The following is a 27,932-nucleotide window of genomic DNA, read 5'->3' as shown; positions in this document are numbered from 1 at the left end:
TGGTTACTTCCATCAGCAAATTCTCACTGGAAAAATAAAACTCATGACTGAGCATTGCTTTCTGCCTTTTACAGCTTGAATGAAAAAGCTACATTGTGATGCCCTAATGATTTTGTACTTCATTTTGTACGTTGAAAATCACTATTGTTTGGTTTTTAACAAATGTCCAAACTTTTAATGTTGTTTTAAAAACAGATGAGGAGGGTATCTCATCCCAGAGAGCCCAAAGTGTGGCAGTTTATGTAGAAGACTCCAGCAGAAAGGTAATATTACCAGAACTGCTGCATCCCAAGAATGTGGGAGGTTGACACACTGTGTTCTTCAAAAGTCCAAACTCTTTGTGACATCAATTCAGCCTGGGTACAGGATACACCCTAGCTGTGCACTTTCGGTGATTTAAACATCATGTGATTATTAATCAGAGCTCCAGTACTGGAGTTTTCTGGAGTTCCCAATGGCACGGCTGGCTGAGCAGATACCTACAGATGTCATCACAGCAGGGTGTTGCAGGGATAGTACCAAGAAGACGTAAAGCCTGCAGCACAGTCATCCAGCTGGCTTTTAGATTCCAAAAATAGGTGCAGCCCTCTGGAGGAGAATGGGGCAGGGCATCAGTACTTCACAAACCAAGCAAAAAGTTCTGGCAAGTTCATGATCAGACTATTACAGGCCACACGTATCAGTAATGTGAAGATTTCTATTAAATAAACACTAAGCACCACAGGTAATCAATTAATTTTAGTCATCTAGGGCTTGTACTGAGAGGACAAGGGGTAATGGATTAAAACTGGAAGAGGGGAGATTTATGTTAGAAGAAATTCTTTGCTCTGAGGGGGGTGAGACCCTGGCCCAGGTTGCCCAGGGAAGCTGTGGCTGCCCCATCCCTGGCAGTGTTGAAGGGCAGGTTGGATGGGGCTTGGAGCAACCTGGGCTGGTGGGAGCTGTCCCTGCCCCATGGTAGGGGTGTTGGAACTGGGTGATCTTTAATGTGCCTTCCAACTCAAACCATTCTATGATTTTATGATCTAAAAACTAAGAAGTCTACTCTAGGTGGTCATCTCAGCTTCTTCTGTAGTCACAGAAACTACAGGAGAGAAAAAGTCACCTTCAGCTGGCACCTCACCCAGGCTGCCCAGACACCAATGAAAGCAGGGGAGTGATGATCATCTGAAAGTGCTTGTTTCTCACCACTGAACCAAGACAGCCTGGACAACAGCTTGATTATACATCTAATATTTAGATGAGTGTTGTTAGGTTACACAAATTGATTCAAAACAAAACCAAACCTCACAGTCTAGCAGCTTGTTAGGCTGCAGAGTGACTTCAAATGCGCTATTTCCCATCTACGTCAAACAGTCAGGTAGAGAATAAGAGAAACAGGGATGATAAGTAAGGGAAGCTGAAACCAAAAGGCTCTGCTTTTCCTGACCTTTTCATAAACTACATGTGAGACACTGGAAGAATGACAGCCATTTTACTGCAGGATCAAGAAATCAAAGTAATGCAACACAACAGTTAATGTTTGTCCTTGCTTTAAAGAATATACAGACAAAAAATTCCAATACTTCATGATATAACCTTATAAGAGAAGAAATTTCACCAACGGGTATTAAAACTGAAGGAGTTAAAAGGATCTCTGGCCAATACCAAGACGGAGGGATTACAAGAGGCTCCTACAGACTATGGTCATCACGATGGAAACCGATTCCAAAACGCAGTTAAATTGCCATGTGATCCCAGCAGCAACTGCAGACCCGTCTTCTCTTTTTATGGGAAATGATGTCATTGGGAACAGCTTCATCAGGCAAAGTGTGGAATTTTCTAAATTGACAGTTTCAATGAACACACTGGACAAAATCACCCTCCTGCCTGCAATAACCAACTCAGCTGGGCAATACCTGTTTATTTAGATACACACATCCTTTAAAAAGCACTCTTAGGAAATACCACCCATTCAAAGAGTTTCTAAAAGCTGGAACAGGAAGCAGAAAAAAAAATCCTCTAAAATTAATATTCTCTAAAATTATCCTGTGGAACAGCATGCCGTTTTAAATAGGCTTGATTATGCTAATAGATGCGCATTGTTCCAAACAGTGAAATAAGATTCTTCTCCATAATTCGGTTGTGGTTCGTGATGCAGCATTGAAAGAGTTTCTTGTTAGTGCCTCCGTGACTAGGGTGCTAATGACTCCAGTGACTACAGATCCCAAGCAGCTCCGTCCCATCTTCGGCTACAGCTACAGGGAAAAGAAAGAGTTGTATGCTGGGAGATGTAGTCTCATCAGCAACAAAGATGCCTCGTCAAGGCAAGAGTTACACACATCTGTTTCACCCTCATTAAATGTGATGCTTGAATTTATTGTGAATATTCATTGCTATTATCAGCACAACTGGCCAGGCGCTACTAGCAAACTATATAAAAGTTACACTTTAAAAATAAAATACTGTGGTGATTTGACTCCATTCTGCTTCTCAATAAAAAAACCCGTATAAATAGAAAATGACAGCAGCAAACTCTCTGCTGTCGTTACATTCTTGCAGCTTAAAACTAGGGCATCACAAAAAAACCAAACCAAAACCTGGGCCATGTTTTCATTCATTTTTATTTAAAAAAAAACCCCACAACACAAACAAACAAAAAAAACCAACAAACAAAGCACACACAGAAACCCAAGCTGTAACAGTAAATAGAATCTAAATGAAGTCCACAACTGCATATAATGCAGAATGTTAGGAGAGGTGGAAAAGGAGGGTGAAAAATTAAACGTGTGTTTTAGTGCAGGGGTAAAAACGCCTCAGGAGCAGTTTTGCACCATCTCTGCCTCGTCTGTACATAGTAAAAGTGGTTTTTTTGGGGAAAAAAAATAGTTTAAAAAACGTGAACTGCGTAAAAATTTTAACTAATCGGTTATGGATACCCAGAGGAAATTCAAAACTGCATGGATGAAGATTATGGGAATTACTCCCTGCCCTTCCAAAAATCTCCCTTTAATCATGAAGTGCAGCGTACGTGTGTTCTGCTCCCCCACTACGTATTTTCAGAACCGTTTGCATTTAAATTTCCCTGAAGGTTTGTTTCCACTGACACATTTTGCCGCGTTTGACGGCGAATTCCAAGGCCTGAAATAGTTCCCACAACACCGGGCACCCCGGAGCGCTGCTCAGCATCCCGCCAACCAGGGCGATTAGGGTGAGCACACAAGGATGGAAACCGGTCACGGATCACACGGGAACAGCCAGTTTATCTGTTACAGGAAAGCCCGGCGACGGGGAGGATTTGTTGTATTTGTTACCGCTTTTTTTTAGCTATCTCCGGGTAGGGCTGTGCTGTTGTCGTAGGTCTTATCTGGGCATAAGGCCTCAATGAGCTGCCCTGGCACACTCGAGTGGGAGCTGCACCCATGGCTGTCTACACGGGCTGGAGGAACATAACCAGCAACTGGAGGGCTTTCCAAACATCCAGCTTCAGGAGACCTCCACGCACGGCTGTTTGATGGCTGCGGAAGGTGGGAACTCTTTCACCTTCCCCATTCTTTCGCGAAGTACCCACTTCTCCCTTCCCTCCTCAGCGTCTCTCCGCAGCCAATTCCTTCTTCACAGCTTCACAGCCGCTGTGCATCCCCAGTCCTCGCCTTCAGAAGGGCTCACTCCACCTCCAGGAATCCCCAGCCCAGTGGTTGAACCCCGGCTTTGCTGCAACCAGCCCCCCGGGCCCACCCCAAAAACAAGGTTTGTCCAACAGCTTGTCCCCTGAATTTGTTCCCTGCCCACTTGGCGGGGGGGAGGGAGAGTTGTTCTCCATCCTTTTTGTCACCAGGCCAGCCTTCATCCCAGCTGAAAATCATGGGATTATTAAACCCATAAACGTTCATTGGCTGGGTGATCCGCCGCTGATGTTTGCCGGCCAGTTGTGCTTCCAGCAGGGAAACCTGCACCTCTCTGGGCTTCCAGCGGGTCAGGGGAACGGGACAGGGAGCAGGTGGGGGGTTTCCTCACTCTTTTATAATGCAGGCTTGAAAACTGCAAGACAACACTGATATTTGAGTGCACTGCACTTTGCCTTTCTGCTGATTTGGATTTATTAAAATGTGAACTATGTAAAAGACTGGAAAACCCAAATAATTAACAAAAAGTATATCCATTCCTATACAACGAGACCTTTGTAATCTACTCCCCTTCTCATTTCAGAGCTCTGGTCAGAAAAGAGTTGGGTGGAAATTCTGCATTGCAGCATGATGTTGACATCTGTAAATCCAAGCCTTAAGGCACCAAATCATTTTTTTTTTAACTGACATAGTTTACCAGAAATGCCCTGTGCCCACAAACCGGTTCAGAATATTCTATTACACCACCTAAGGAAGCATTTAGTTAAACTCTAGGCAACAAAAATATGTATTCATTTCAATTTCTAAATTTGAAATCATAACTAAGGTAGAGTTCTCTGTAATAATGCATTGATCACCGTAGCAAAGCCTTTATATTAAAAAGAAGGGCTTCATTTTTTTTTTGGTTAAACTATGAAACCATGCTTGCATCCATGGTGGCTTTATCATATTAGTGAGAACTTGACCACCAGCTCAGACTTTTTGAGACATAGTGCAGTTCTTCCTTAGATTGGATTTTCACTATCATGGGAGCCTGTCACATAAAACATTAGTTAGGCATTGATATCCTGAATTCTCTAATCATTGGTGGAAGTTTATGAAAAATAGTTTCATGCTTTAAACTATATGGACAGGGTCTTAAATATCCTTACTTGGTTGAATAGCTCTTATGTATTTGGGACACAATTCAAATGTATTCTTCTATGAATTTCACAAATTGATATATGACTTACAGGGAAGAGCTGTTTTGCTTTAAGCTACTTCCTAGTTTTACAATACCAGAGAAGAATTGCAAAATTAGAAGACAATGGCAAAACCTGCTGCTTGTAAGGTCCCAACTATAGCCCCCAGAGAAAGTGAAGGAACGTTTTGACAAAGCATCAAAGCTGACTGAGGAAAATACAGCAAAACGGTAAAGCTCAATAGGGTGTTAAGAATAAATTAATATAAACAACTCACCCTGAGGTCTTACATTGTCAGCACTACAGATCACAGTAGTGCATACTAAAACATGCCAGCAGTGTTTCACTGTTTTGTTTTCCATGCCTTCACACTGTTTAAAACATACATCATGATGGCATGCTAATGCAACTGTATATTATAAAACAAACTTCTTAAAGCAGTCTAGCTTCTACCACCTGTTGCTGAAGAGACCTTACTGTGGAAGAGAAAAGCAACTTACACTGAAAAATTCAAAAACACTTTTTTCAGGGAGCAGCGGGAGCAGGAAGGGAATGGGCTGGGAGCCAAAAGTGTCCCCAGCAAGGCAGTGTCCTCACCCACCGCAGCACGCTCCCACAGGGCCTCAGCTGGAGACACCAAGCCTGTGGTGGAAGGAGACTGGTCCACTGACAGCCCCAGGCACAGACAGACATGAATCAGGTTGAGGAACCATCCAGGGAGCCCCAGGATCCTGTTGTGTCCTCCAGCCAAGGGCAGCTGGAGACAAGGTTAAAAATAAGCACAACCACCTTAACAGAGAGACGGACCAACAACCCAATGGGTTAAACTAAAGCCCTGGACCCATGGGCAGAGGGTGTGGGCCAAGGGTCCCTGCCTATTAATGCTCTAAGGCGTCAGTCTGAACAGCAACTGAGGAGGTGACCATCAGTGGTTTGATGGAGAAGGCCTGCAGCTTTAGCTTTCTGCTGATCAAATGGCTTTTATTAAAAACAAAATTGACAAATATTGTGGCAATTTCTTGGCTGGGCCGCGCGGCCCCTGCATTGCGGGAGGGAGAGAGGGAGGGGGTGGCAAGGCAGCCCCTTGGGGCTGGGCATGGGGGGAGAAAGGGAGGAGGAGGGGGAGCCGGAGGGTGCTGGGGTAGCAGCAGCAGCTTTGCTTTTCTCCCCACCCCCATCCCCCCCCCTCTGCCTTCCCTCCTCCTGCCTTCCCTCCTCCTTCGGAGCTCGTTTAATAATGGCTATAAACAGCCTGCTGTCCCATCGCCACCCAAACGCTTGGGGCACAGCACTGAGGGGAAAGAAAAATAAATTAAAAAAAAAAAAAAGCGCGTCTCTATTTATAAAGCACCCCACCCCGGCCAGGGTCGGAGCATCCAGCAACTCCCCTAATAGTGACAGGATAACGCAGCGGGGCGGGTTTCCCTCGCCAGCGCCTTTCAGGCGTTCAAAGTTTTGAGGAGAGATGTCGCTGCCTTGGAAAACAAGATCGTCAGCAGAGGTTGTGCTGATGATCTGCCATAGCGTGCGTGTTAGGAGCAGACAGAAGAAAACGTGGTCCTTTAAGTTTGTCCAGTGATGTACTGGATAGTTTGGCTTGCATGTTAAACGCCTTGTATGTTATTACCTTGTTTTACAGTAGGTATGGTACGGCTTTAAGACTGGCTGCAGGTTGATGGTTTCAGAACTATTAATTTTGTGGACATCTGTTTCACATGTATTGGTTTGTGTTTAGTACGGTTAAAATATTTCGGTGTTACCGTGTGTATGGCAAAATTTTGTTGCTGCAAAATGAACATTTAAGTCTGCAGTATTACTTGTAAGAAGCATTTTTCAATTTTCGTTGTAGCTCTTGGCAAATGAGAAGGTGCTGGTCATTCAGATGTCCTGTGGGGTGGTAACCTTTAAGGTTCTGTATGTAGTAGGAATTTTAAATATTTTTTTAAGCAGAAAGCAGTTTTATTTAGATCCTGAGAGCAGTAGGTTTGAAGATAGGTGATACATTTTCCTTAGGTGGTGGTGTTTAGCATCAGATTATGAAGTAAAACTTCCAACTTCTGTGATTCTAGGAAAAGACTTTCCAAATATGGGCCCGTGTAGCACTTTGCTGAGCTTGTACATGTCCTGTTGCAGTGCTTAGATGGTTGAAGCAGGATTTGTGAAGCAGTAGTGAAGTCAAAGCAAGACCTCTGCTGTTATTCAGGACCCTGTGTGAAATCCCAAATGACCAAGATTTGTGAAAGTTCCACCCACATTTCTTCTCTGATAGCTTCCCTTCTGTTACTATTCATAGTTTTTCTATGAATAACATCAAAGACAGGGGATGGGAAGGAAAAAAACATGGGTCAGGGAAGTTTCACATTTTACCTATCTAGTCCAAGCAGCAACCAAAGGGAAAGTGTTGAAGGAACACAGTTTGGATAGATGTGCTGTTCAGTTTTTCCCTGGATTAGGGACAGCTGCTTCTAAAGTTTTCTCTTCCAGGCCTTTCTGGGTCTACCTTTTGTATATGAAACTGGGCTAAGAATAAAAGACTTGCTGATGCATCGTGCCAGTTATTAATGTTTTTCTCACAGACTTAGTTACCCAATAAAATCCTCGGATAAATGTAGCTTGTCCTGGAGAGACCAGGTCTCTACTGTAAGCCTCCTCTGGCAGAGCCATGTTTTTCTTGTATCTGGACAAGGCCTAGCTCTGGTTTAAAGATTTAGTCCTTTGTTTGATGGTTGTCTGGTAAATCCCTTCCCTTGAGGTACAGCAGAAAACTATACCTGTTTTCCAAGTATTCCCTTAACTGTCTATAGGTAAGCATAAGATGCTTTTGTTGAAACCAAGGAGGAGGGATGGAAATGCCAAATGACTGGTGAAGCTTGCAGGTCTAAACAAGCAGAACTAACTCAGTGCAATTTAAATTAAAGCAGAATACAAAAAGGTTTTGTTGTTTTTTGGGGTTTTTTTTATAAAATCAAGCAAGTTGCTTCTTATCTGGAGTGCAGCTTATGCAGTGAAGTTGAGTCATTCTTGCTGAGATAGCATTTTAAGAACTGTTGTTAACATGCTTAGATATTTAACTCTGGCACAGTATAATTTGCAAACTTATGTAACTGTTATGTTTTTGAATGCAGCTGTCAATAAGAGATCTTGCTGCTCTTTTCCTTTAAGTGGAACTAGGGAATATAAAGCAGCTGCTTCCTCAAGATGACCTAAATATAAGCCTTTTAACAACAATGTATTTCTTACTAAACAATATTGAAGTTACTGTTGACTTGTTTTTTTCATGTTCAAGTCTGTACTGATGTAAAATACTTATAATTGGCTAAGCAGGACTGCATTGGAATTAAGTGATTGAATAATGCAGAATAAGCAAGTTTTGGAATGGAAAGTACTGTAAATAATTGTGTTCATTTTGTCTCTGCAGACTTGCAACTCATTTTAAAGACTTTAATAGTAACAGTGTTTGAAGTCAAGACAATAGTGGCTTAGCACAGCTTCACCTGAGCCAAGCAACATTTATTCTTAACATTGCTTGTGTCTCTTTGTTCTTTTTGCTACTCTTTTCTCTTAAATGGTACATCACTTAGACTTATTTTCAAACGTTGGTGTGTCATCTGTTAGCTGTTTTTAACTGATGCAACCTGTAGCCTCATTTGTTCCTTTGAAAATTAAGCTATTTTTGACTTCAGCTTTGTTGCTGAATTCTTGCTGTTTGTTGTAGCTTTAGTCAGGTAATCCAAATTTCAATTAAAACTAGTAGGATGAGAAATGATCTTTTGTAAATTTTAAATGTGCTTCACTACAAGGCTCTTAATTGAAAGCATGGCAAATTGCAAAGTATAAAGTCCATGTAAACAATACATAATCCCTGAAAAATGCCAGTGTTCTTAAGATATTTAGAAGATCCATGGAGTGTACATAAAATGTCATTTTTATGCCATTTTATATGCATTCCATTAGATGGTGCATAAAAATACTGTTTAAGAAGGATTCATGTTTTGAGTCATGATGTGGTGTGGATCACAGTGGAGATAGCATCATCTTGTAGCTTCCTCATGTTGTTCCTTTTGCTTTCTGCCTGTGAAGGAACAGTTCAGGATTTATTAAGATTTAATATTGCTAGAGTAAATAATTTAAATCTTAAGACCAGGAATAATGTTTATATCAAGGAAATTGTAATCAGGACAGGAGAAGAAAGCAAATGCAATACCATGGGAGTGAGCAGACTGATTTTTGTTCCTGGAGAAGAGGTAGTATCTGGCTGTTAGTGGTGTTAAACCAGTGCTGTAAGGTCTGGTTTCCTGTATTTCTATCTGCTGAACTCTGCTTTAAACCGCATACTAAGTTAGAGGTGTCTGTCAAGTCTGTATTTTTTTGTAATTTCTGTTGGTGTTCAAGCTGAACTAACCTGTGCTTTACTAGGTGTCCGTTTTGGTTTGTTTCTTGGGGTTTTTTTATTATTATTTTATTTTCATGTACCTGTAAAGTTAACTAATGGATGTTTCAGCTTGCTGCTGGAATGTGCAAATGTGTGTTTCTGTGCTCAGACAGCTCTTCTAAAAAGGTGTTTATATGTGACTAAAACAACAGAATAAAAACTTCCTTCGTATAGCCATAGTTCCAATGAAGTATGTTCCTACTGTTTAGAGTGTAAACTTTATAGCAATATACTCGCAAAAGAGCATCTAAGAGTGATACAAAGGAAGAAACAAAACTGGCTAATCAGGTTTCAGCATTGGAATGTGGAGAAATGCTAGCAGTTTGCAGACAGAGGAGAAAGTACATTAGCCTCTATTGCTAACATTTAGTTCGGGTAAGAATATTTTAATAGATAAAAAGGTCTCTGAACTCTTAAGATAATAGCTTACAAACCCAAGTGTAACATGACTTGTAGTCTGATAGCTGCAGTTTAAATAAAGCAGAGCACTTAAGTGTGCTTACATTGGTACGCCACGTGCAACTGAATTATGTGGGACTACTCAGATGTATGATGTTGCTCTCATGCTTAAATGCCTTGCTGGATTGTGACCTAGAGGATGAAGTGTGCTTTTATGTTTGGGTCTCAGCTGTAACTTGAAGGTTTTTCTGTATCTCTGCATACAATTCATTTTAACTTCCAACTGTGCTTTTGCTCTGCAATTTGAATGGTAGTGTCTTATTCTTCTTGTCCACATATCGTAGCTATTTGTGCATAAAATTCCATTGTATTTTTTACTTAGGAATTAAGCTTAAATGCCATGGCCATGAGAACTGTGTAAACTGTGCCTAAGCTCTTTGTGTTTGGAGATGAGCTTAAGGAATTCTCTCTGTGTTAAGTACAACCCCATCTTTGGGTCTTTTCTGCAGAATGCAGAAAAATATGGACAAGTAAGTGGTTAGTATTAAATTGTAGGAACACTTCATAAATAATCCATTTCTATCAGTAAATAATTTTCTGATGCCTCAGACATCAATTATAGTAGCATTTGGACCCTTCTTAAAAATCCAGTAATACTTTCTGTAAACAACAATCTGAGGCTGCAGAGTGAGGCCCTGTAAGCTCAAAAATTGCTGACGCTAGCACTGTGGGTATTTTGAAGAACAGGTGAATTTGACAATGTCCTCATTCAGTGACCAGAATGTTTAGAGCTGCAGCAAACTCCAATTTGGACTCAGGAGAGCACCTTCCTGTCTTGTTCATCATAGGCAAATCTGTCAGCTCTAAGCTGATAGGGATGGAAGTGAATATGGTAATCGGGGGAAAGAAAGCCTTCTGTCCTGAAAGCTAGTGGCTGCATAAAAAACTAAAACAATAGAGGCTTTCCCTTTGTTTCTTTTTTCTATTTTTATGTAGTCTTGGGAGAGAAATCTGATTTATTCCAGCAGCCATCCTCTATCCTTGTTCTTTTAATGAGATAGGAATGCTGGGGATGTGAGAGCAGGATAACATGGTACATAAAAGCTCTGTGTGTGTACATGAACAAACTCCAGCTTTTCCTAAGCTTTGAGGATTTGTCTTCCAGGTCTCAGTGTGTTTCTGGCATAGTTTTGATGTAATTTCCTTGCAAGCAAAGCCAGGTTACAGCTGTACACTTAAGAATGTTTCCTACTTTATTCCCATTTTATTCCCATGTGTAGTCACCAGGTCTAAAGTCTCCTGTATGCCACTTTTCCTATGTCCTCACCAGATTAGTGGTAATGTTGCTGAGGTTAGAACTCCACAAATATTTTTATGTAAAAGGAAGGGTCTGGAAAATTGCTTGTGTGTCTTTCTTTGAATTATTTCATAATATTAAGTACTATATTTGCTAAACAGGAAATCTTGGAACCTTCATGTAAACATTGTCTTCTAATCATTGGGCACATGCACACTGGTTGCATTTTCTCTAAATAGTTTGTCTTTTACTCCCAAGCACTATCTATATAAACTATTTTCAGCTGGGTTTTATTCCTCTGTGTTGCTAAATAAATTGGTTATAAGAAAAAACAGAAATAGGTGGCTGCTGCTATTGAAATTGGGAAGATAAGAAGTTTGAAAGCTTGAAGTACTTATTTTCAAAAAGAGCAGTGACCTTGGTGAGCAACTGGAGACTCAAAGGCTAAAAATCAGGGGAGATAGTGTGATGATTCCATGTGTAGTTTTCTTTACTGTACATAGAACTGTATTAACTTAGATTTTAAAACGTTTGTGGTGAGGACATAAGTTCAACAGTGTAATAGAAGGATGATAGGTTTTTATAAGAATTTGTACATGTTACCACAGGCAACAATACAGATTATGTTAACTGTAAAGAAGTGACAGTGTCCTGAACTTTATCACCACCGATGAGAGAGAGTGTGTGTGATTTTTTTGCTGCATTTCAGAAATGGTTCCATTAATGCATTTGGTGTCCTTTAGCCTCTGTTTTTAGTCTTGGGGAATAATCCCATAGGGACCTTTTTTTCATGTAGCATCTTTTTCTTAGTTTATTTTAACACTTCAGCTAAATCACTGTCAAAGACAAATTGGCAGTAGTTGACTTCACTCTGGTGCCTTTTGAACAACCTGAACAGTCCTAGTCATTCTACTAAGTCATCCTCTGGTCTAGTCACTTTTTACACAAGAACTTCTTTTGCCTTTTGAGTAATGGCAGGATGGGCAACCACTCCATTTCTGTCTGATTTTTCTAAATAGGTTTAGCTGAACTTGGTAAAAAAAGCAAATGCTTTTTGTTTATTTGGGTGTTTTTTCTTTCTGACACAGAAATAGCACTGGAATAGCATGCTTCTTCCTCCAAAGAAAACATTCCTCTATGAATCTGCTTGTTTTGTTTTAATTGCAGATATTGTTTCGTTGATAATAGTAGCAGTGAATGAAGATTCTGAGGCTTCAAGCTGTAAATGAGAGATCAAAAAATGAAATTTAAAGGATGGAGTTTTTAGCCATTACTTGAAGCATTTGGTGTGTTCAGATCTGTGTGTGTTTCAGATCACTGTGTTCAGTGGCTTGTACCCACAAGTGGGCCCACAGTGTTTCGGAGGGGGTAATAATCTCTTATGATGGTAGATGACAGTGACAGCACTCTTGGTATTATAAGTACTGGAAAAACAACAGTAATTCAGCTTCCCTGACTTTCTGTAATTCCATTCTTCTGTATTGTCTTTTTCTGTTTCCTTTTTGCCCATGTTTTCTTTCTGATGGAACTCTATTGCTGTGCCTGCTTCTGTTGGAATAGCTCCTCAGCACTAGATACTTTCTTTTTCTGGCATGAGCAGTTTGGTTGGAATTCTTACTTTCACTTGTTTGCCTTAGTCTTTCAAAAAAATTGAATCTCGCTGAATCTCATTGATACATAAAATGAAGTAAGATCTTTCTTTCTTTCTCCTGACTTCTGTCTACATAAACTGAAGCTTCCTTGAATCTTCCAGTTCCTTTTTACTGTGTTGGCTTCAATCGGGCTTTGAATTTTGGCTGGAGTTTGCAGGAGTTGGTGCGCTATTAACAGAGTGCTTGTCTCATCTCTGTGTCTAAAATGGGTGTCTTTTGTTTGTCTTCCAGTGCTTTTAAGTAAGAAATCTTTGGAAAATGAAGTATAACCAGAAAGGTGCTGAACTAAACACCAGCATGGACATGTTTTTTGCTTATTAATTCTTTCAAGCAAGGACCGTGGCTTTTTACTTCTCATACGGTTCAGAGAGTAGCATATGAATTTATGCAGAGGTACCTCATTGATTTTCATAGTACTTGTTAATGCCATTTTGGTTGTCTACACAGTTTTTTGTAGTGATTGGGCTGCTCTTTGATGCTGCTGCCTAGTGCTTTTAAAATATTTTTTTATTATTTTCCCACCTCTAATTTGTAGCACAAATATGATAGAAGTGAGGGTTCTTTCTGGGCCAAGAAATATAACCTTAATCGTGTTCTGAGAGTTACAGGCAGGTTAGGATCCTGATGAGTGACTGACTGAATGTGGATATCCTCTCAAAAGCAATGTAGTGACTTTTCTGTTTCCAATAGTGATCTGGTAATTCTGGGAAGAAGTTATTTTGTTCAGTAACTGACAATAGAGCAAAATGAAAACAACTCCATAAAGAAATCTTGAAACTATATAACTGCTTTTTAGATTTCTGCAGGTACAATTTATTAGAGAGATTAATTATCTTTTTCAGTGTCCAGGGCTTGCTTTTTAAAAAATCAGATTACATACATCTCTTTTGGAGGGAGTTGGAACCTCAGCCAGTATACTTCTGTATCAAGAGTAGCAGCTCCTAATTTAACCTGGAACAGGTTTAGTTGTCTGCAGAAAAGGTAGGTAGGAGCAGAAAAAGTTGTTTTAAGCAAAAGCTGAAACATGTTTTTGGAGGGAGGGTGTCAACTTAGAAGTGGTTACCTTCTGTGTTCCAGAAGACTTCTGCAGCCTTTAGCAATCCTCTTCTAAATCTTGCCTACTCTGTTGTGCATACACAAAAAATAAATTGACCTAGGAGAAAAAGTGGGGTAAAGTTTTTTGCTGCTTGGTATGGGGAGGCAGTCAGGCTGTCATCTCCTAGAAAGGAGAAAGTGTTTTAAACTGAAGAAAAGTTGTGGTTAAAAAATACCTCCCCCACAAAGCAACCTAGCTCAGTGAAATGGCAGAGGTTGTGGACCAGTTATCCAAGCATTGGGCTCATAGATATCTCTATCTATCAGTTCAGTGATTTAGTGTTTTCTGCTGTGGCATGAAGTTGTAATCATTGTTGCATATTAATTACAGGGAGGGAGGGAGGATAAGTAGGGAAAAGTTGAAACAATCCATACTTGTTCACAGAAAGTCATTACCTTGCTTACCTTTGGGGTTTTTTTGCCCTCTCGCTTGCATCCACTTGTAGATGTTGTTATATGTCTGAAGGCCTGTTTCCAAAAGCTTTGATACTTCTCTTTCCTTTCTTTAAACTAGTGCTTCCAGCTGTCTACCTTTTCCTGTTCCCTTGGTCTGCCAAACACCATAGCTCCTACATCTGTCCTAGAAAAAAATTCTTCACATTATTACAAACTTTCTTACCCTGTGAGTAGTTTTCTTTGTCATGTTCTTCTATTTGCAATTGTACTGAAATAGAAGCAGACTACAGTTACATCTCCAAGAAGCAGGTATTCTGGTAAGGAAATTGTGTGTTAGTCCTTGTTTATTACCATAGTCCCATTAATGTATTTTATTCCTTTTACATTTTCCTGGACAGTTCACATCTCCTGATTGGCCATATATTCCTATTTTTGAAAGTACACATTTTCAGAAACATCAACTGTCATTTTCAGTACTTTATTGATGTTGTTGAACTGTGAGTGCCAGAACTCAATAGTATAGCCTCCAATAGTTTTTAAATAGTTTCATTGGCAAGAAGCTTTTTCATTACTTCATTCAGCCCATGACTGTGGTGTAATTATGTCTCCTCATTTGCGTGTTCTATTTTATTTTAGTCATGTGCTCTGACATGTTGTTTGTTAACATTCATTGATTTGGGGCATCCAGTATGTACTGTCAGTTTTTCATTCAACAGGCACTAACTTCTGAAAATGTTCTGACATCTGCACAGTTACATGCTGGCTGGTTGCTGCATCCTGCCTAAGTAAGGCGGGGGGGAAAGTACCATAGATCAGATAGGAGTTAGTGATCAAATGCCCTTTTTCTATTCAGTAGAAGTCTGTATAATTTGTTGACTTGCTCTGTGTCCTGCTGTTCAAGTAAAGGTTGTAATCTTTCTTTATAGTGCTCATTACAAAACATAGGGCGTAATGTCACTTGGAGAATTGTTCCAGGAAATTGGAGTATGGGGACATTTTTCAGCTTAGTTTGAACAAGTGCCTGTGATTTCAGTCTGGGTCATATAAGCAGCTTATCCTAGTGGAAGGAATACAACTCGGACATTGTTTAAAAAGGATTATTAAATTGCATATTGTTGAAGTACAAGTTGCAGATGGGGGTGGTTGGTTTTCTTGGACAAGATTATAAAATCCTTGTCTGAATTCCTTGGGGGAAAAAAATTGCCTTTCTACAGGGGTACATGTAGTTAACTGTCCTTTGTGAGCAATTTAAAACTTACCTTCATTTGAACCTTCAAGCAAATGAATAAACAAAAAGCAAAGCAGTAAAATTTACTTTTGTGAGCATCAGAAGGCGATATAGTTGTGCTGTCTGGATTTCACAATTGAAGGAACAAATGAAGGGTCAAAGAGATTTCATGCATTCCAGTGAGGTATCTGTGGTTGTCCGTGGTTGTCCGTGGTCCAGTATACTAATTACCCTTCTTTTCTTTGCCACTCTGTTCTCCAGTTGTCTATTTTCAAGGAGTTTAGCTACTGACTCCTTGGCATGCTCCATTCATTATTTCAGTTTAGTTTCTATTGCTACAGACCTTTGAATTTTGGCAGTCTTGTCTTTTATCCAAGATTTGCTCCTAGCATTGTTTTTTTCTAGGCTGTGTACAGTATTTATTCTTGCTTTTCTGTCTGCAAACTGCAACTTGAGTTTTTCATGCACTTGCTGTAAAGGCTGTCCTTCAGTTTGACCTCCACACAACTGACATTTCAGAAGTCATGGTTTAGATGCACTCGTAGCTGGATAAATTGTCCCCTGAGTAGTTTTTAGGTATGGGGGTCCATTTTCACTTTTAGTTTTGTTGAGAAGCCTCTAATATCCAGAGCCAAACCCAGAAAGCTCTTCTCTTTTAGAAGAAACTAATGGACAGCATGGATAGGGAGACAGAACCAAGAATCACCTTAGGTTAAACTTGAAGTTTGCTGGACTAATTGTGGCAGTTGCAGTGTCAGATGGTGCTTTAGAGTTACCATTTCAGGAGAACATGTTGCACCTCCGATCTTTTTACAGGGCACTGCTGCTATTGTACTTCTCAGAATTGTCCTTCTGTAAGAAAAAAAGCAGTGGGTGGTACATTTGCTACTCAATTATTAACATCTGGAGTACGTTATAAGCATCGTTCAAGCACCCTGTGAGTTGAGGCTTCCAGAGCAGAGGGCTGGTTCTGTCTCCTGCCATGAGACTGCAGTTTTCTAACACAATTGCAGAAATGTGTGGCTGAGCTAAGGAAGAGAAGGGTAGTCAAATAATGGGAGAATAAGGGTAGAAAGAAGAGGACTCCTGCTTAGAAAGATAACTACAGAAAGATGAGAGGGCCAAGTTAAACTGTGTTCAGAGTCTTGCTTTATTGCATATAATGTATGCATACTGTTCTGGGTCTGACTTCTCTCTTGACTGTTATTACATAATGAAGTCATGCTGCAACTTGGGCTCTTGCACTGCTATACGTTAATCTGATTTGCATACAGAGTTATGCTTAACTAAAGGTGTCCTTCCAACTTCATCAGCATAGTGCACAAACTTGAAAGAATGAGAAAGGTACTAATGATTTAGGTAGACACTGATGTGTGAAAGATATAGACTGTAGATATGGAGTCAAAAACAAGGCTGAAGGATGTGTTTAGGAGGAAGGAGGTATGTCTTGCTTATGTCAGCCTTTCTCTGTGTGTGTGTCTTCTCCCCTCCGTTCTTTTAAAACTAAGATTTATTATTTTTTAATAAATAAAACTCTTTTAATATTTCAGGTTTTAGTCACACAGAAGGATGTGGGGTAGAAGTAGCAGGTAGCCTCCTGATCATAAGAATTCACAGATTGGTAATTTTAAACTCTTTTTTTTTTCTTTTTATCTTTTTTTTTTTTTTTCTTTTTTTCTGAGTAAGAATTGAAATCCTGGAAAAACTAAAAGGCTTGGCCTTTTATCCACAAGTGAACTATGCATTCCCTTCAGATAGAGTGAGGATTTTGAACACCTGGCCTGCTCTCCTTCAGGTTTAGCCAGGCGTTCTGGTGTAGCTATGATTAGCCCGAGTGTTGTAAGGAAGGCAACTGCAGTTTACAGAAAGTGGCTGCTTGATGCTATGGGCTGTGAATAATTTCCTAAGGAGGAGTTGTGACCACATTGTGGTTATCCTCCTGTTGTATTCACATCCAAGGTGGGTAGCTTGAATCCCTGACAAATTGTGTCAACATCTCACCTACGAGGCTTAATTTCAAATAGCAACAGCTTTCAGTTTACCTTCTGGGGAGGGATAAAGCAACTTGATTTTAAATGGAGAATGCATTTGTTTATTTTTTAAGTATGCTGGCAGTTCTGTATGAGTTGCTAGAACTGCATGTGACCTGTCTGTATGTATGTATTTTTAATCATGGTTTACATGACAAACTACTGACAGGGAAGAGCAGCTTACATAGCACAACTCCAAGTATTGTGTACATAGTAAAGTGAGAGATTAAAAGGAAAAAACTGTCTTTAGTCCAAATTTGACAGTGCTTGTGGTCAGTTTAACCGTATCCTGATCTTAAGGCCTTTCTGTTTGTTTTTAAGCACAATAATAATATAAAATACTTGACAAGAATTTTGTATTTGCCAGGGCAGTTTCTACTTTTTGAGCTCTAAGTTAAGGTGAAATAATTGAGTAACTGCATTATATTTTATGATCTCTTAAACTATAGTGTTAGGTATTGGTTTAAATTCTGCTGATGTCATGGAGTGAATAAGAAGTCTATTATTCTGCAAAATAATTCTCCATTTGATTTATGGCAGCATTCTGTAATTATTTTGATCACTGACTTCACTGGAGTTGCATGTGAAGATAAAAAAGTCTAAGTCATATTTTTTTTCTTAGCAACTGCAGTAATGTGAACCTCATGCATGTGCTTAGGATACAAGACCAGCACACACTGGATTTTGTTGGCTAGTTACAGTTTGCGTGGGCATCAATGTTTTGTGTTCGCTTGAGAAGAGACAGAACCCAAGAGCAGGGATTGAAGTGAGAGGAAGCAGAGGTGTGCTGCTGCTGACATGTCTCTCCGTACAGCTGATGTATGTGTGGCTTTTGTTTTTGTTAACAAAGCACATGAGCCAAGGAGTGTATATCCAGGCCCTGTGCCTCTCATTTGAAACCCTGTTGTGGTGAGATAAAATATAAACATGACTCGACTGTTTATTCTAACACATACAGATGTTTTGGAAAGGTTGATAGTGGCTGGAAGAGACAATGTGAAAAGCTTTGTTAGATATATAGTGTCACTTACAGCTGGAGCTATATTGCAATAAAAACCTGTTACCAAAAGGTGACATTATCACTTAGAAAACTAATAAAATATATTTCACATACAAGTTGAAACCTTTTCAAACCCCGAGTGTACTAACTATTCTCCTAGTGCAGCTGTTTGGTTGGGGCCTCAGGAAAAATCTGTTTCAGACTCTTCTCACAGTTTTTGTCCACTGTCTTCAAATAAAAAAGATCATAGTCTTTTTCTGTTACCTCATATTGTAGAACAGTGATTTGCACACTCTTTGATGCTTCCCAAGGCAGAATTTGCAAGTATGTAAAATGTGTGACCTAATTTGTATGATTTTTATTTTTTTTTAATAACGAATGCACAAATAAACTGATGTGGATTAGAAGGGTGGGTTGAATTGTTAGGGTGTGAAAGCCATGAAGATAAACCAGTCAGTTTACACTGCCTGCAAATATAATTCTTATTCTCTTAAGCATGAATATTTGCTGCATCACATCCCAATGATGGGAGGTGGAGGAGGGCAGGGTGTGCAGTGTATTGGTCTGACTTGAATAAGTAAGCATGAATTTACAATGCTTATGGTTTTATTTCCAAACAGATTTCCTTAGACTTGTCAGGGGCAATTGTCTTTCAGTGACGCATGAATACATTAAGATTTTAAGTAATTCTGCAGCACTGGCATCCAAGAAGTTTGCTGCTGAAAATCTTAGCGTGAGCTTTCACAAGATGGCTGAGCCAAGCTAATGGCTTTCTGCTGCCTTCCTTCGGAGTCCTGCTCCTAGTTATGGAGTGTTGCTTCTTCCTTTATGCAGCCTCTGGCATTGTCTTGATAATTCATATCACTTTTATCTGTTTAAAACAGAACAAAAAAACCCAACAAACTAAAGCCCCTGAGCCTCCTCCCTCAAAAGACGAGCTAATCAGTTTGCTTCTGTTTCCTTGTCACCATCAGAAAAGCAGAGAGTAGGACTTAGTTGCCAGCAGGTAGGGATCTCGGGAATGCCCCTGTCCTGGAAACATTGAACTCTTTCATTGGCTCAGTAATTGCAAGCAATGTAGCTATTCAGATGTGTGTCAGTTAACAAGTCCTCTTTGAAATTAATTGCAAACATACTTACAGTAGAGGCTTTTGCCAGAACCATGAGTAATAGAATATAAGTTATTCAAATAAAACAGCTGAAAATACTTAACAAAGATATGACAAGTGCAGCTCAGCTAGTAAGTGTCATTGTTTAAATTTGATGAAAGCAATGCAAATTTGACTCAAGACAGAAAAGTCCATGTTATATATGTGTATTTTTGTCATCTTAACATCATCTGAGCTTTTATTTAATGGTTTCCAATAGGATGTTAGCGAATGATTTGAATAATCCTCTTTTTCTTTTTAGAACTGAAGGAAAGGCATCATGGGAGCGTTTTTAGACAAGCCAAAGATGGAGAAGCATAATGCCCAGGGGCAAGGGAATGGGCTTCGTTATGGTCTGAGTAGTATGCAAGGCTGGCGAGTTGAAATGGAGGATGCGCATACGGCTGTGATTGGTTTGCCAAACGGACTTGATGGATGGTCATTTTTTGCTGTATATGATGGGCATGCTGGATCGCAGGTTGCCAAGTACTGCTGTGAGCATTTGTTAGATCACATCACAAGCAACCAGGATTTTAAAGGGCCAGATGGGCCACCATCTGTGGAAAGTGTAAAGAGCGGCATCAGAACAGGTTTCCTGCAAATCGATGAACACATGAGAGTCATCTCTGAGAAGAAACATGGCGCAGACAGAAGTGGGTCAACAGCTGTGGGTGTCATGATTTCTCCCCAACATACATACTTCATCAACTGTGGAGACTCGAGAGGTTTACTTTGTAGAAACAGGAAGGTTCACTTCTTCACACAGGATCACAAGCCAAGTAATCCACTGGAGAAAGAGCGTATACAGAATGCAGGTGGCTCTGTAATGATTCAGCGTGTGAATGGCTCCCTTGCTGTTTCAAGGGCACTTGGGGACTTTGATTACAAATGTGTCCATGGGAAAGGTCCTACAGAACAGCTAGTCTCACCTGAACCTGAAGTTTATGAAATTGAGAGATCAGAAGAAGAGGATCAGTTCATCATACTGGCTTGCGATGGTATCTGGGATGTTATGGGAAATGAAGAGCTGTGTGACTTTGTAAGATCCAGACTTGAAGTCACTGATGACCTTGAGAAAGTTTGCAATGAGATAGTTGACACCTGCTTGTACAAGGTAGCCAGACTTGAGAGGAGAAGTTTATTGTGTTTTCACTATTAGTTTATGAACAAGTTAAGAATAAGTTTTGATTCCAGTCCATAAACATCCAGTGGTTTGTGTTAACATGACTTTGACAGTAATTCCCACAAAAATGGTGATAAGAGGGGAAAAGAACACACAGCAGAAGCATTATGGCTTTCTGGGTGCTTTTTGGTAATGGGAAGTTTAAAAACGTGTGCAGATATGTTGTGTTCACTGGGAAACTAGGACCTGCTAGGAGTTAATGAGCAAGCTGAAGACAGTAACACTGCTCTATTCTGTTACACAACATACTTTACAAAACCTTAACTCCTAAAACCTAATCAGACTAGAGAATGTTCTTTCCCTTCCTAATCTTACCCTCCTTTATTTGGCATATAGTAGTAACACTACTGTCATAATTGCATGAAGATAAAATCAGTATGAATGACCCGTGACTTCATATTTTGTACTTTTAAAATTTCTTCTTGACTATATGAAGTTCCAATTTCTAAGTTTTTGTTTGGGTTTAATTATTGTATGTCATATTCAGTGTTGCATAATACAGCTCTGAAACTAGCTCAAGTAGAAGAAGACCAGGACTGTTTTGTTTAACAAATCTGTGTGACTTTGTCTGCAAAAACTTTTACTTTGTATTAGTAAGTTGCAGGACAGTGGTGCAGTTACAGAAGAGATTTGAAGTATTAAGTTTTGTATCTTTAGGTTTAGTTTTCCAAAGGCAAACTCTGAAGTCATAATGTAAAAAAGTCAACATTTTTTAGATGAAAGAGGCAAGACAGCATCTCTGCTCTTGCTGCATGGCTAACAAGGACACTGTTTCCCTTTTGGGAAATGTAATTGCTTTCCAACGCTTTTGCAGATTGATAATGCATGTATTTTTATTCAAGATATTTGCCTGGTAATCCCGAAAACAAATACCAGGGAAGGAAGAGTGGCATGTGGATGCTGTTAGCTTTGCATTAGCCAACTGCCAGCACCTCCCCATAGGCCCATCTACTCTTGTTTAAACACCAGCTTTTTCTTGATCTTGCTGACTTCTGTGGATTTAATTGGTGTTAAATGTAAGCGTATGGATGCATGTTTGTAGACCACAGCACAGAGGTATTGACAGTAAGCAAAACAGTTACTTTTCTTAAGCAGAATGTGTTTGTACGTTAATGTGTTCAAGAATTAGGGTTCTGTTTAGTTGGAGTTTTAAATGTTTCCATTTCAAAGAATGCTTTTGTAAAGGCCTGGGTCCCTTCCAGCCTGTCTTTTAACAGATTCTCTCACTTGTAACTTTTATTGTCCTAAAAGAAAAGGGGGAGGAACAAACCCTAATAGCTATGATTTTAGGTGGAGGCACTGTCTGAATTCAACACCTCACTACTTAGTGCTTTTAAGAAGTAGTGATTTTGTTTACTTATAATATTCAGCTGTTTTCCTAAAATAATTGGGTAGTATGTAAAGGTAGATGGATCACAATTTTGTGATTACACATCACTCCTTAGCAGTGTCAGTTTTTAAAAGACAATGGGGTGTCTGTAATTGGCTCCATGTAGTTTTCAGACCATTAAAAAGGAACAAAGTGACTTGAAAGTTGTACTGAATGAACGGGCAGAATTGTGTAGGGGGGTGGGGGGAAACTGAGGCTAATGATAATATAAATCCATATCAGTAAAAGTTGTATTGTGATACCATGTGATTTATGGATTTTTGTGTGTATAATGCTTTGATGTCTATTTAGCCTGGTGTCTATACATTCTCAAATAATGTTTTCTTTTCCACCAGGGAAGTCGAGACAACATGAGTGTGATATTGATCTGTTTTCCGAATGCACCAAAGGTATCGCCAGAGGCGGTGAAAAGAGAGGCAGAGTTGGACAAGTACCTGGAAAGCAGAGTAGAAGGTGGATCATTTAAAAAAAAATAAGTAACTTTGTTTCTAAACAGACCCCCTGGCCCCCTTCCCCTTAAACAACTAAACTCTTAACACCTACAGGGTTTTTTTTATATACCTTCAAGGGCCGTTGGCCATCTAGTGTACACCTCTGACAAAGACACTCATATAGTTCCACCCTATGTCCTGAAAAAATTCTGATATGAAAGTGCCTGTAGCCCTGCAAACTGTTCAGGATGGCAGAGAAAGAGTTAATTTGTGCACAGTGTTCTTCATGAGTCCAATGACATCACTAACTTCTGAACAGTAAATCCTGCTTCCTGTTATATGGAGTTAAATAAAATAATCAAAATAACTTGCCAGGTGTGAAGATGGTAGTTTGAGTGTCATTTTTCCATATAGTTATATACGCATTAGTTAGCCATAATATTTTGTTATCTGATTAAGGTAGGGTTGCAGCTTGATTACTGTCATTTTTAAGGCACTTGCTAACGTATTTATTTATTTGAAGGTATGTAAGAAGTTTGTCAAAGCCAGTCTTTAAGCATTCATGATGAACAAAAGCTGGGAGCTCATCTTACTGTGATAATAACTTCAAAATTTTGTGAGTTGTTAAACTTTAACCTGAAAATGCAACTCTTAGGTGTTTTAGATCACCTAACTAAAATGATAATTGGTGTTTGCCAAATGAAATCAATTTGGATAAAAAGATCTCTCATTAAAACTGCATTTATAGTGCCTTTTGGTTTTAAAAAAGGAACTCAGCTTGGAGTTTGTTTCTGAAACTTAAGACAAGCTGTGTGCATTATTTGCATACGTTAGGTCTATTTTTGAAGTGGACTTCTCTAGACCTATATGTTACAAGTCTAGTTGTGTGTATATACTCCAAAAATCCTTAATAGCATAGAGAGCACAATACACAGAGTTCTTCACAGCTATGGTATCAGAGTTACTAAGTTAGAGGAATATATTTTGCACTTTTTTCTCCTTAACTTCTGTGAAGATAACACAGTGCAGCATCAGAAGTTTCACAGAGGATCTGCCTGAATGGAAAATCTGGGTTCAGGCAAATCAATGTGCAATTTTAAAACATTTACTACCTGTGTAGGTGCTTCTTTAGAAACTGTCAGCTTTTTTAAAGGCCTATGGTCTTGGCAGACTACAACAATTCTGCCCCTGAATGAATGTCCAGACAGACATTTATGTGTTTTAATCTAACATTTGCCTAGCAGAAGTTGGTGCACAGAAAGCAAGAGTGTGAATCTTTTTGACAGCTTAGCAGGAATATCCCCAAGTGCATGGTGACACTGCAGGAGTTAAGTGTCAGATGGCTTTCTCCATTTCGAAGCAGTGAGCAGTTTTGCACTAGCCATGTGAAGAGCTCACTGTGTATGCCCACTCACAGAATTGGTGAAGAAAAAGTATGTTGTAAATTCACACATTATTTACAGCATACTAACTCTCCTCATTTGGGCAAGTATTACTTTCGTATCTTAGGATTTTTTTTTCTTGAGTTCAAACCCTTGATCTAGAATTTGAAAATATGTTCAAGTTAAGGCTGCATCTTCAGTTGGCCTCATTGTATCCCAGGAATATTTTAATGAGGAAAGCTGACATTTTTGTACAGGCACTTCATTTTGTAGATGAAGGACCTGAGCACTGGAACTGTATGTGATTATGGTACATACAGTGAATTTGGCTGCTGGTACTTTGCATTTATACAAATACAAGATTTCAGGAGTGAGCAAAGTACGATGTTTTCATAGAGGCAGGAGGGTTCTGTATGTAGTTATAAAGCACTTTAATACTAATTTAATGGGGTGATGTCTGTACAACTTGAGGAAATACATTGTACTTCCCCTCAAGGGCCTTGTTGTCTTTTTTTAGAGTTGCTCTTAATCTGTTGTCTATTGTTGCACAAAGTTATTATTTAAATAAATGAATATGTAGTAAACACTCTTCAGCCCAGCAGTGATTTCTATCAGCTGTGTGCAGAATTTGGCCTCCTAGATCTTACTCATAAGGGAAGTTGAGAGGCTGAACTAAAGTGGACCTTAAAGAACAGGAGTTGGTTAGCTTTGTTACATTTAACTTACTATTTGTGCCCTTAACTTGTTGCCTGGTGTAAATGGATAGTGCTGTATTGGCTAGTAAGGTAGGACTACTACAGCACCTGAAACCTTCAACACTACAGTGGATAATCTTGCTGTTATCCTAGGATACTTGAATGGCAGTGCTTGACTTCAAAAGCCTTTACCTGAAGGAGCTAGAAAATGCAGAGTACTTTAAGAATAATTTTACTAATCTGTAGTATCAATTTAAAGTTAAAATTCACTAAAATGGAAACATGGTGAAATTACATAGTACTTTTTTTTATGCACATCAGTACTCAGAGTAGTCCAGCAGGTAATGAGATTTGATGATCACTAACGTGCATTTTTTCTGGTTGTACTTTTGTTCACTCAGCCCAGAGTATAGCATTATACTGCTAAGAAGTAGTGCAAATTTTAAGACTTAGTAAGGCATAGTACTGATGGTCATCCTGAATAAGGAGAAGTAATTCAGATTTGTAAAGAAGTAGAAAATTTCCTACTTACCATACTTTCTCTTTCTATTATTTTTTTATGTGTTTGTGGTCTAGATTCATAGTTACAATAAATAATAATAATTCCAAAATGCCTTGCTGTTATTTGCACTAATATGTGTTATTGGTGTCTTGACTATAAAAAGTAAGCTTGTCTAATCTTTTTTTTTCTGTTTTTTTCTTTTACATAAAATCATTCCATAATAGATAATATTAGCAATATTTTTACCTTTATAGAGAGAAATAATTTTAAGTTAGCTGTTTTATGTTCCTTCCCATATTTTCACAAAATCAAAGCTCTGGCTTTTTCTTAAACTTTGTGTGGAATTCCCATTCAGAATATGAAAAAGCAGATGTGTTTTACATCCTTTATTTTAGGGTTGTAAGTGCATTTTTCCAGTTCTTGATGCCATGAAAATGTGTAGAAGGTATAAAAGTAAATGAAAGGTGGGGGGGAGAGGTTTTTAAGATGTATTGAAAGAAGATAATTACAATAAATTAAACACAGCTAGCAGACCGACTCCATTTGTTGTGTCTTCAGTGTTCCTTCAGTCTGTATCTCTAGTTCTATCAAAATATAAATGTATTCATTTAGTGGAGACTGTATGTTAAATGTATTGCAGTTACAGGTTGTGAAACTGTGTAGCATAGGTAAACTATAAATTCCTTATTTTTGTACAGCAGAACTTTAGCACTAGCACAATGTAGAATATACTAGTTGTTCAAAATTGCACAATAAAAGAACTTGGCAAACCAAATCTGAGATCTTTGCTTCTTATTCAGATTTAAGAGTGATAGATTCTTTTTTAACTAAGTACCAGATGGTAAAAATGAATTTTGGCTGTAGATGTTGAGGGAATGGCAAGTTTTTGAGGTGCCTATGTGTGTGGTGTCATGTATTTAAAACATAGGTTTTGAAGTAAACAGCTTAAAGGTTTGTCTTGCAGAGTTTGATACGGGGTGAGGGCTAGACAGTGTTTCCACTGTGCCTTGCAAATAATTTACACAGCCTGACTGCAAAATAGAGCTGGTGCTTTTTGTAAACACACACAGTCCTGAAAAACTGTTTACATGCATCAGAAGTAATTTATGGTTGTTGGTTTTTTGAGGGTTTTTTAATTAAAAAGGACTGGGTACATGTTGGTTTTAAAAGCTTCTAGTGTGCCTTATGTCACTAATTGAACTACATAATGGAACCTTGGTATGCTCTTCTTGAATTATAATTTGGGCCAAAACCTGTGTGCTAGAGTGTTTTTCAAAAGTGGTACTGATGAATTCCAGCTACTCTTCCAAGTTGTGTAAATGCTTTATTATATGAAGAAGAATAATGTGCATGTATATACATACATGTATGTATATGCAGGTATGTACACAGGATTGTATGTATATGCAAGTATTCACTTGAAGATCAAGAGTGACAACTCTTAATTATTAATCTCTTATAATTTCTAAGAGTTCATGTTTACAGAGAAACTGCTGAGATGCATATTTAAAAAACGTGCTTGTTCCTTAAATTTCATGCCTATTCAAAGAGTGGGTCTTCAGGGGTGATATGATCTAAAACCTCTTGAGTTCAAATAAAATTGTGCGCTGACGACTTGAAAAATCAAAACAAAACACAGGCTAAGCATAATATTAAAGAATTGTGTTTGCTAAGAAATTAATTATGGCTACAGTACAGATCATCTTCACCTAGAAGCTGGCGTGGATCAGTTTTAAATAACTGCCCAATATTCACATATCCCCCAAGTGAGTTGAGGATGGAATGGTCTCTTAGATGTGGTGTCTCTGGCTTTTAGTTCATATGTAACAGTTCCTAAAGTTTGCATGTTGCTGTAATGCAGTGAGGTACAAGTATTAGCTAATATACATACAGCTTGGGAGTTATTTTTAATCTGTCTAACCTTTTGTTTCTTGAACGTATTATGCTTTTTGTGGTGGTGATGATATTTTAATCTTCTGTTGCAGTGATAAAGCTGGTGTTAATATCTGCCTCATACCCAGGGTATTTTGTTGGGAAGATGCTACATTTTCTATGATATCTAATGTATAGCAGGAAGGCCACTAAATTTTTTTTCCCCACTTTTGTTCAGTAGCTGTGTATTTCTGAAACCAGTGTGCATGTTTACACAGCAGTGTATCTTTGTCAAATCTGTTACATATTCATTTTCTTATGGAACCAAAGTTAACTATTACCATGTTGAATATGGTCTGTCATTTTATTATTTTTTTTAAGTTTATATATATATATTAATAGAAGTTAAGCTGCCTTTTTATAAAACTGAGTGTTTCAATCTTTTTAAGTTAAATTTGGACTGCACTTACAAAAAAAGTACTTCTGATTCCCAGAGATCATAAAGAAGCAGGGTGAAGGAGTCCCAGACTTAGTCCACGTGATGCGTACGTTAGCAACTGAGAGCATCCCAAACCTCCCGCCGGGGGGTGAATTGGCAAGCAAGTGAGTTCACATCAGTGTAAATGTGTTTTTTCATTTAAATCAAAACTTAATTCTAAGGCCACTCTTAAAAGTGAGGGGAGGGAAGAAGGGTAGCAGACAAAAGGTGATGATCTGTTCTCCAATTCTTATTACTCAGTTGTTGTAAATGAAAAGGACAAGAATAAGAACAGAATTAACTATTAATCACTACTAAAATTAACTATCAAACTGTAGTTTTGGGAAGGACTGAGGGTTTTTTAAGGGTGGCCTGAGTATGTCTGTTTGTTGTCATTAACTGGGTGTTCTGGGTGGGAGGTTACGTGTGAAGATGCAAAGCCAGTGCACTGACTTTAGTAGTAACCTGGGTATGTAGTTCCACAGTGACCAGAATTGATGTGCATATGATGTTTTGCTTGGCAGCATTCTTTCCCT

The 27,932-nt window shown here is 38.9% G+C and overlaps 1 protein-coding gene across 1 annotated transcript in view; it reads left to right on the top strand.

The window, feature by feature from the left end:
- Positions 1–19,743: 19,743 nt before the first annotated feature.
- The window catches only part of PPM1A (protein phosphatase, Mg2+/Mn2+ dependent, 1A), a 13,503-nt gene continuing 5,314 nt past the window's right edge, over positions 19,744–27,932 (top strand). The window contains exons 1-3 of the mRNA XM_010000683.1: positions 19,744–20,577; positions 22,372–22,489; positions 27,413–27,521. Coding sequence (XP_009998985.1) covers positions 19,744–20,577; positions 22,372–22,489; positions 27,413–27,521 — 1,061 coding nt within the window. The remainder of the gene's footprint in view (positions 20,578–22,371; positions 22,490–27,412; positions 27,522–27,932) is intronic.

Source organism: Chaetura pelagica, unplaced genomic scaffold, assembly GCF_000747805.2.
Source record: "Chaetura pelagica isolate M959 unplaced genomic scaffold, ChaPel_1.0 scaffold36, whole genome shotgun sequence".
Lineage (NCBI taxonomy): Eukaryota > Metazoa > Chordata > Aves > Apodiformes > Apodidae > Chaetura > Chaetura pelagica.
This window is presented reverse-complemented; position numbering and strand designations above follow the sequence as displayed.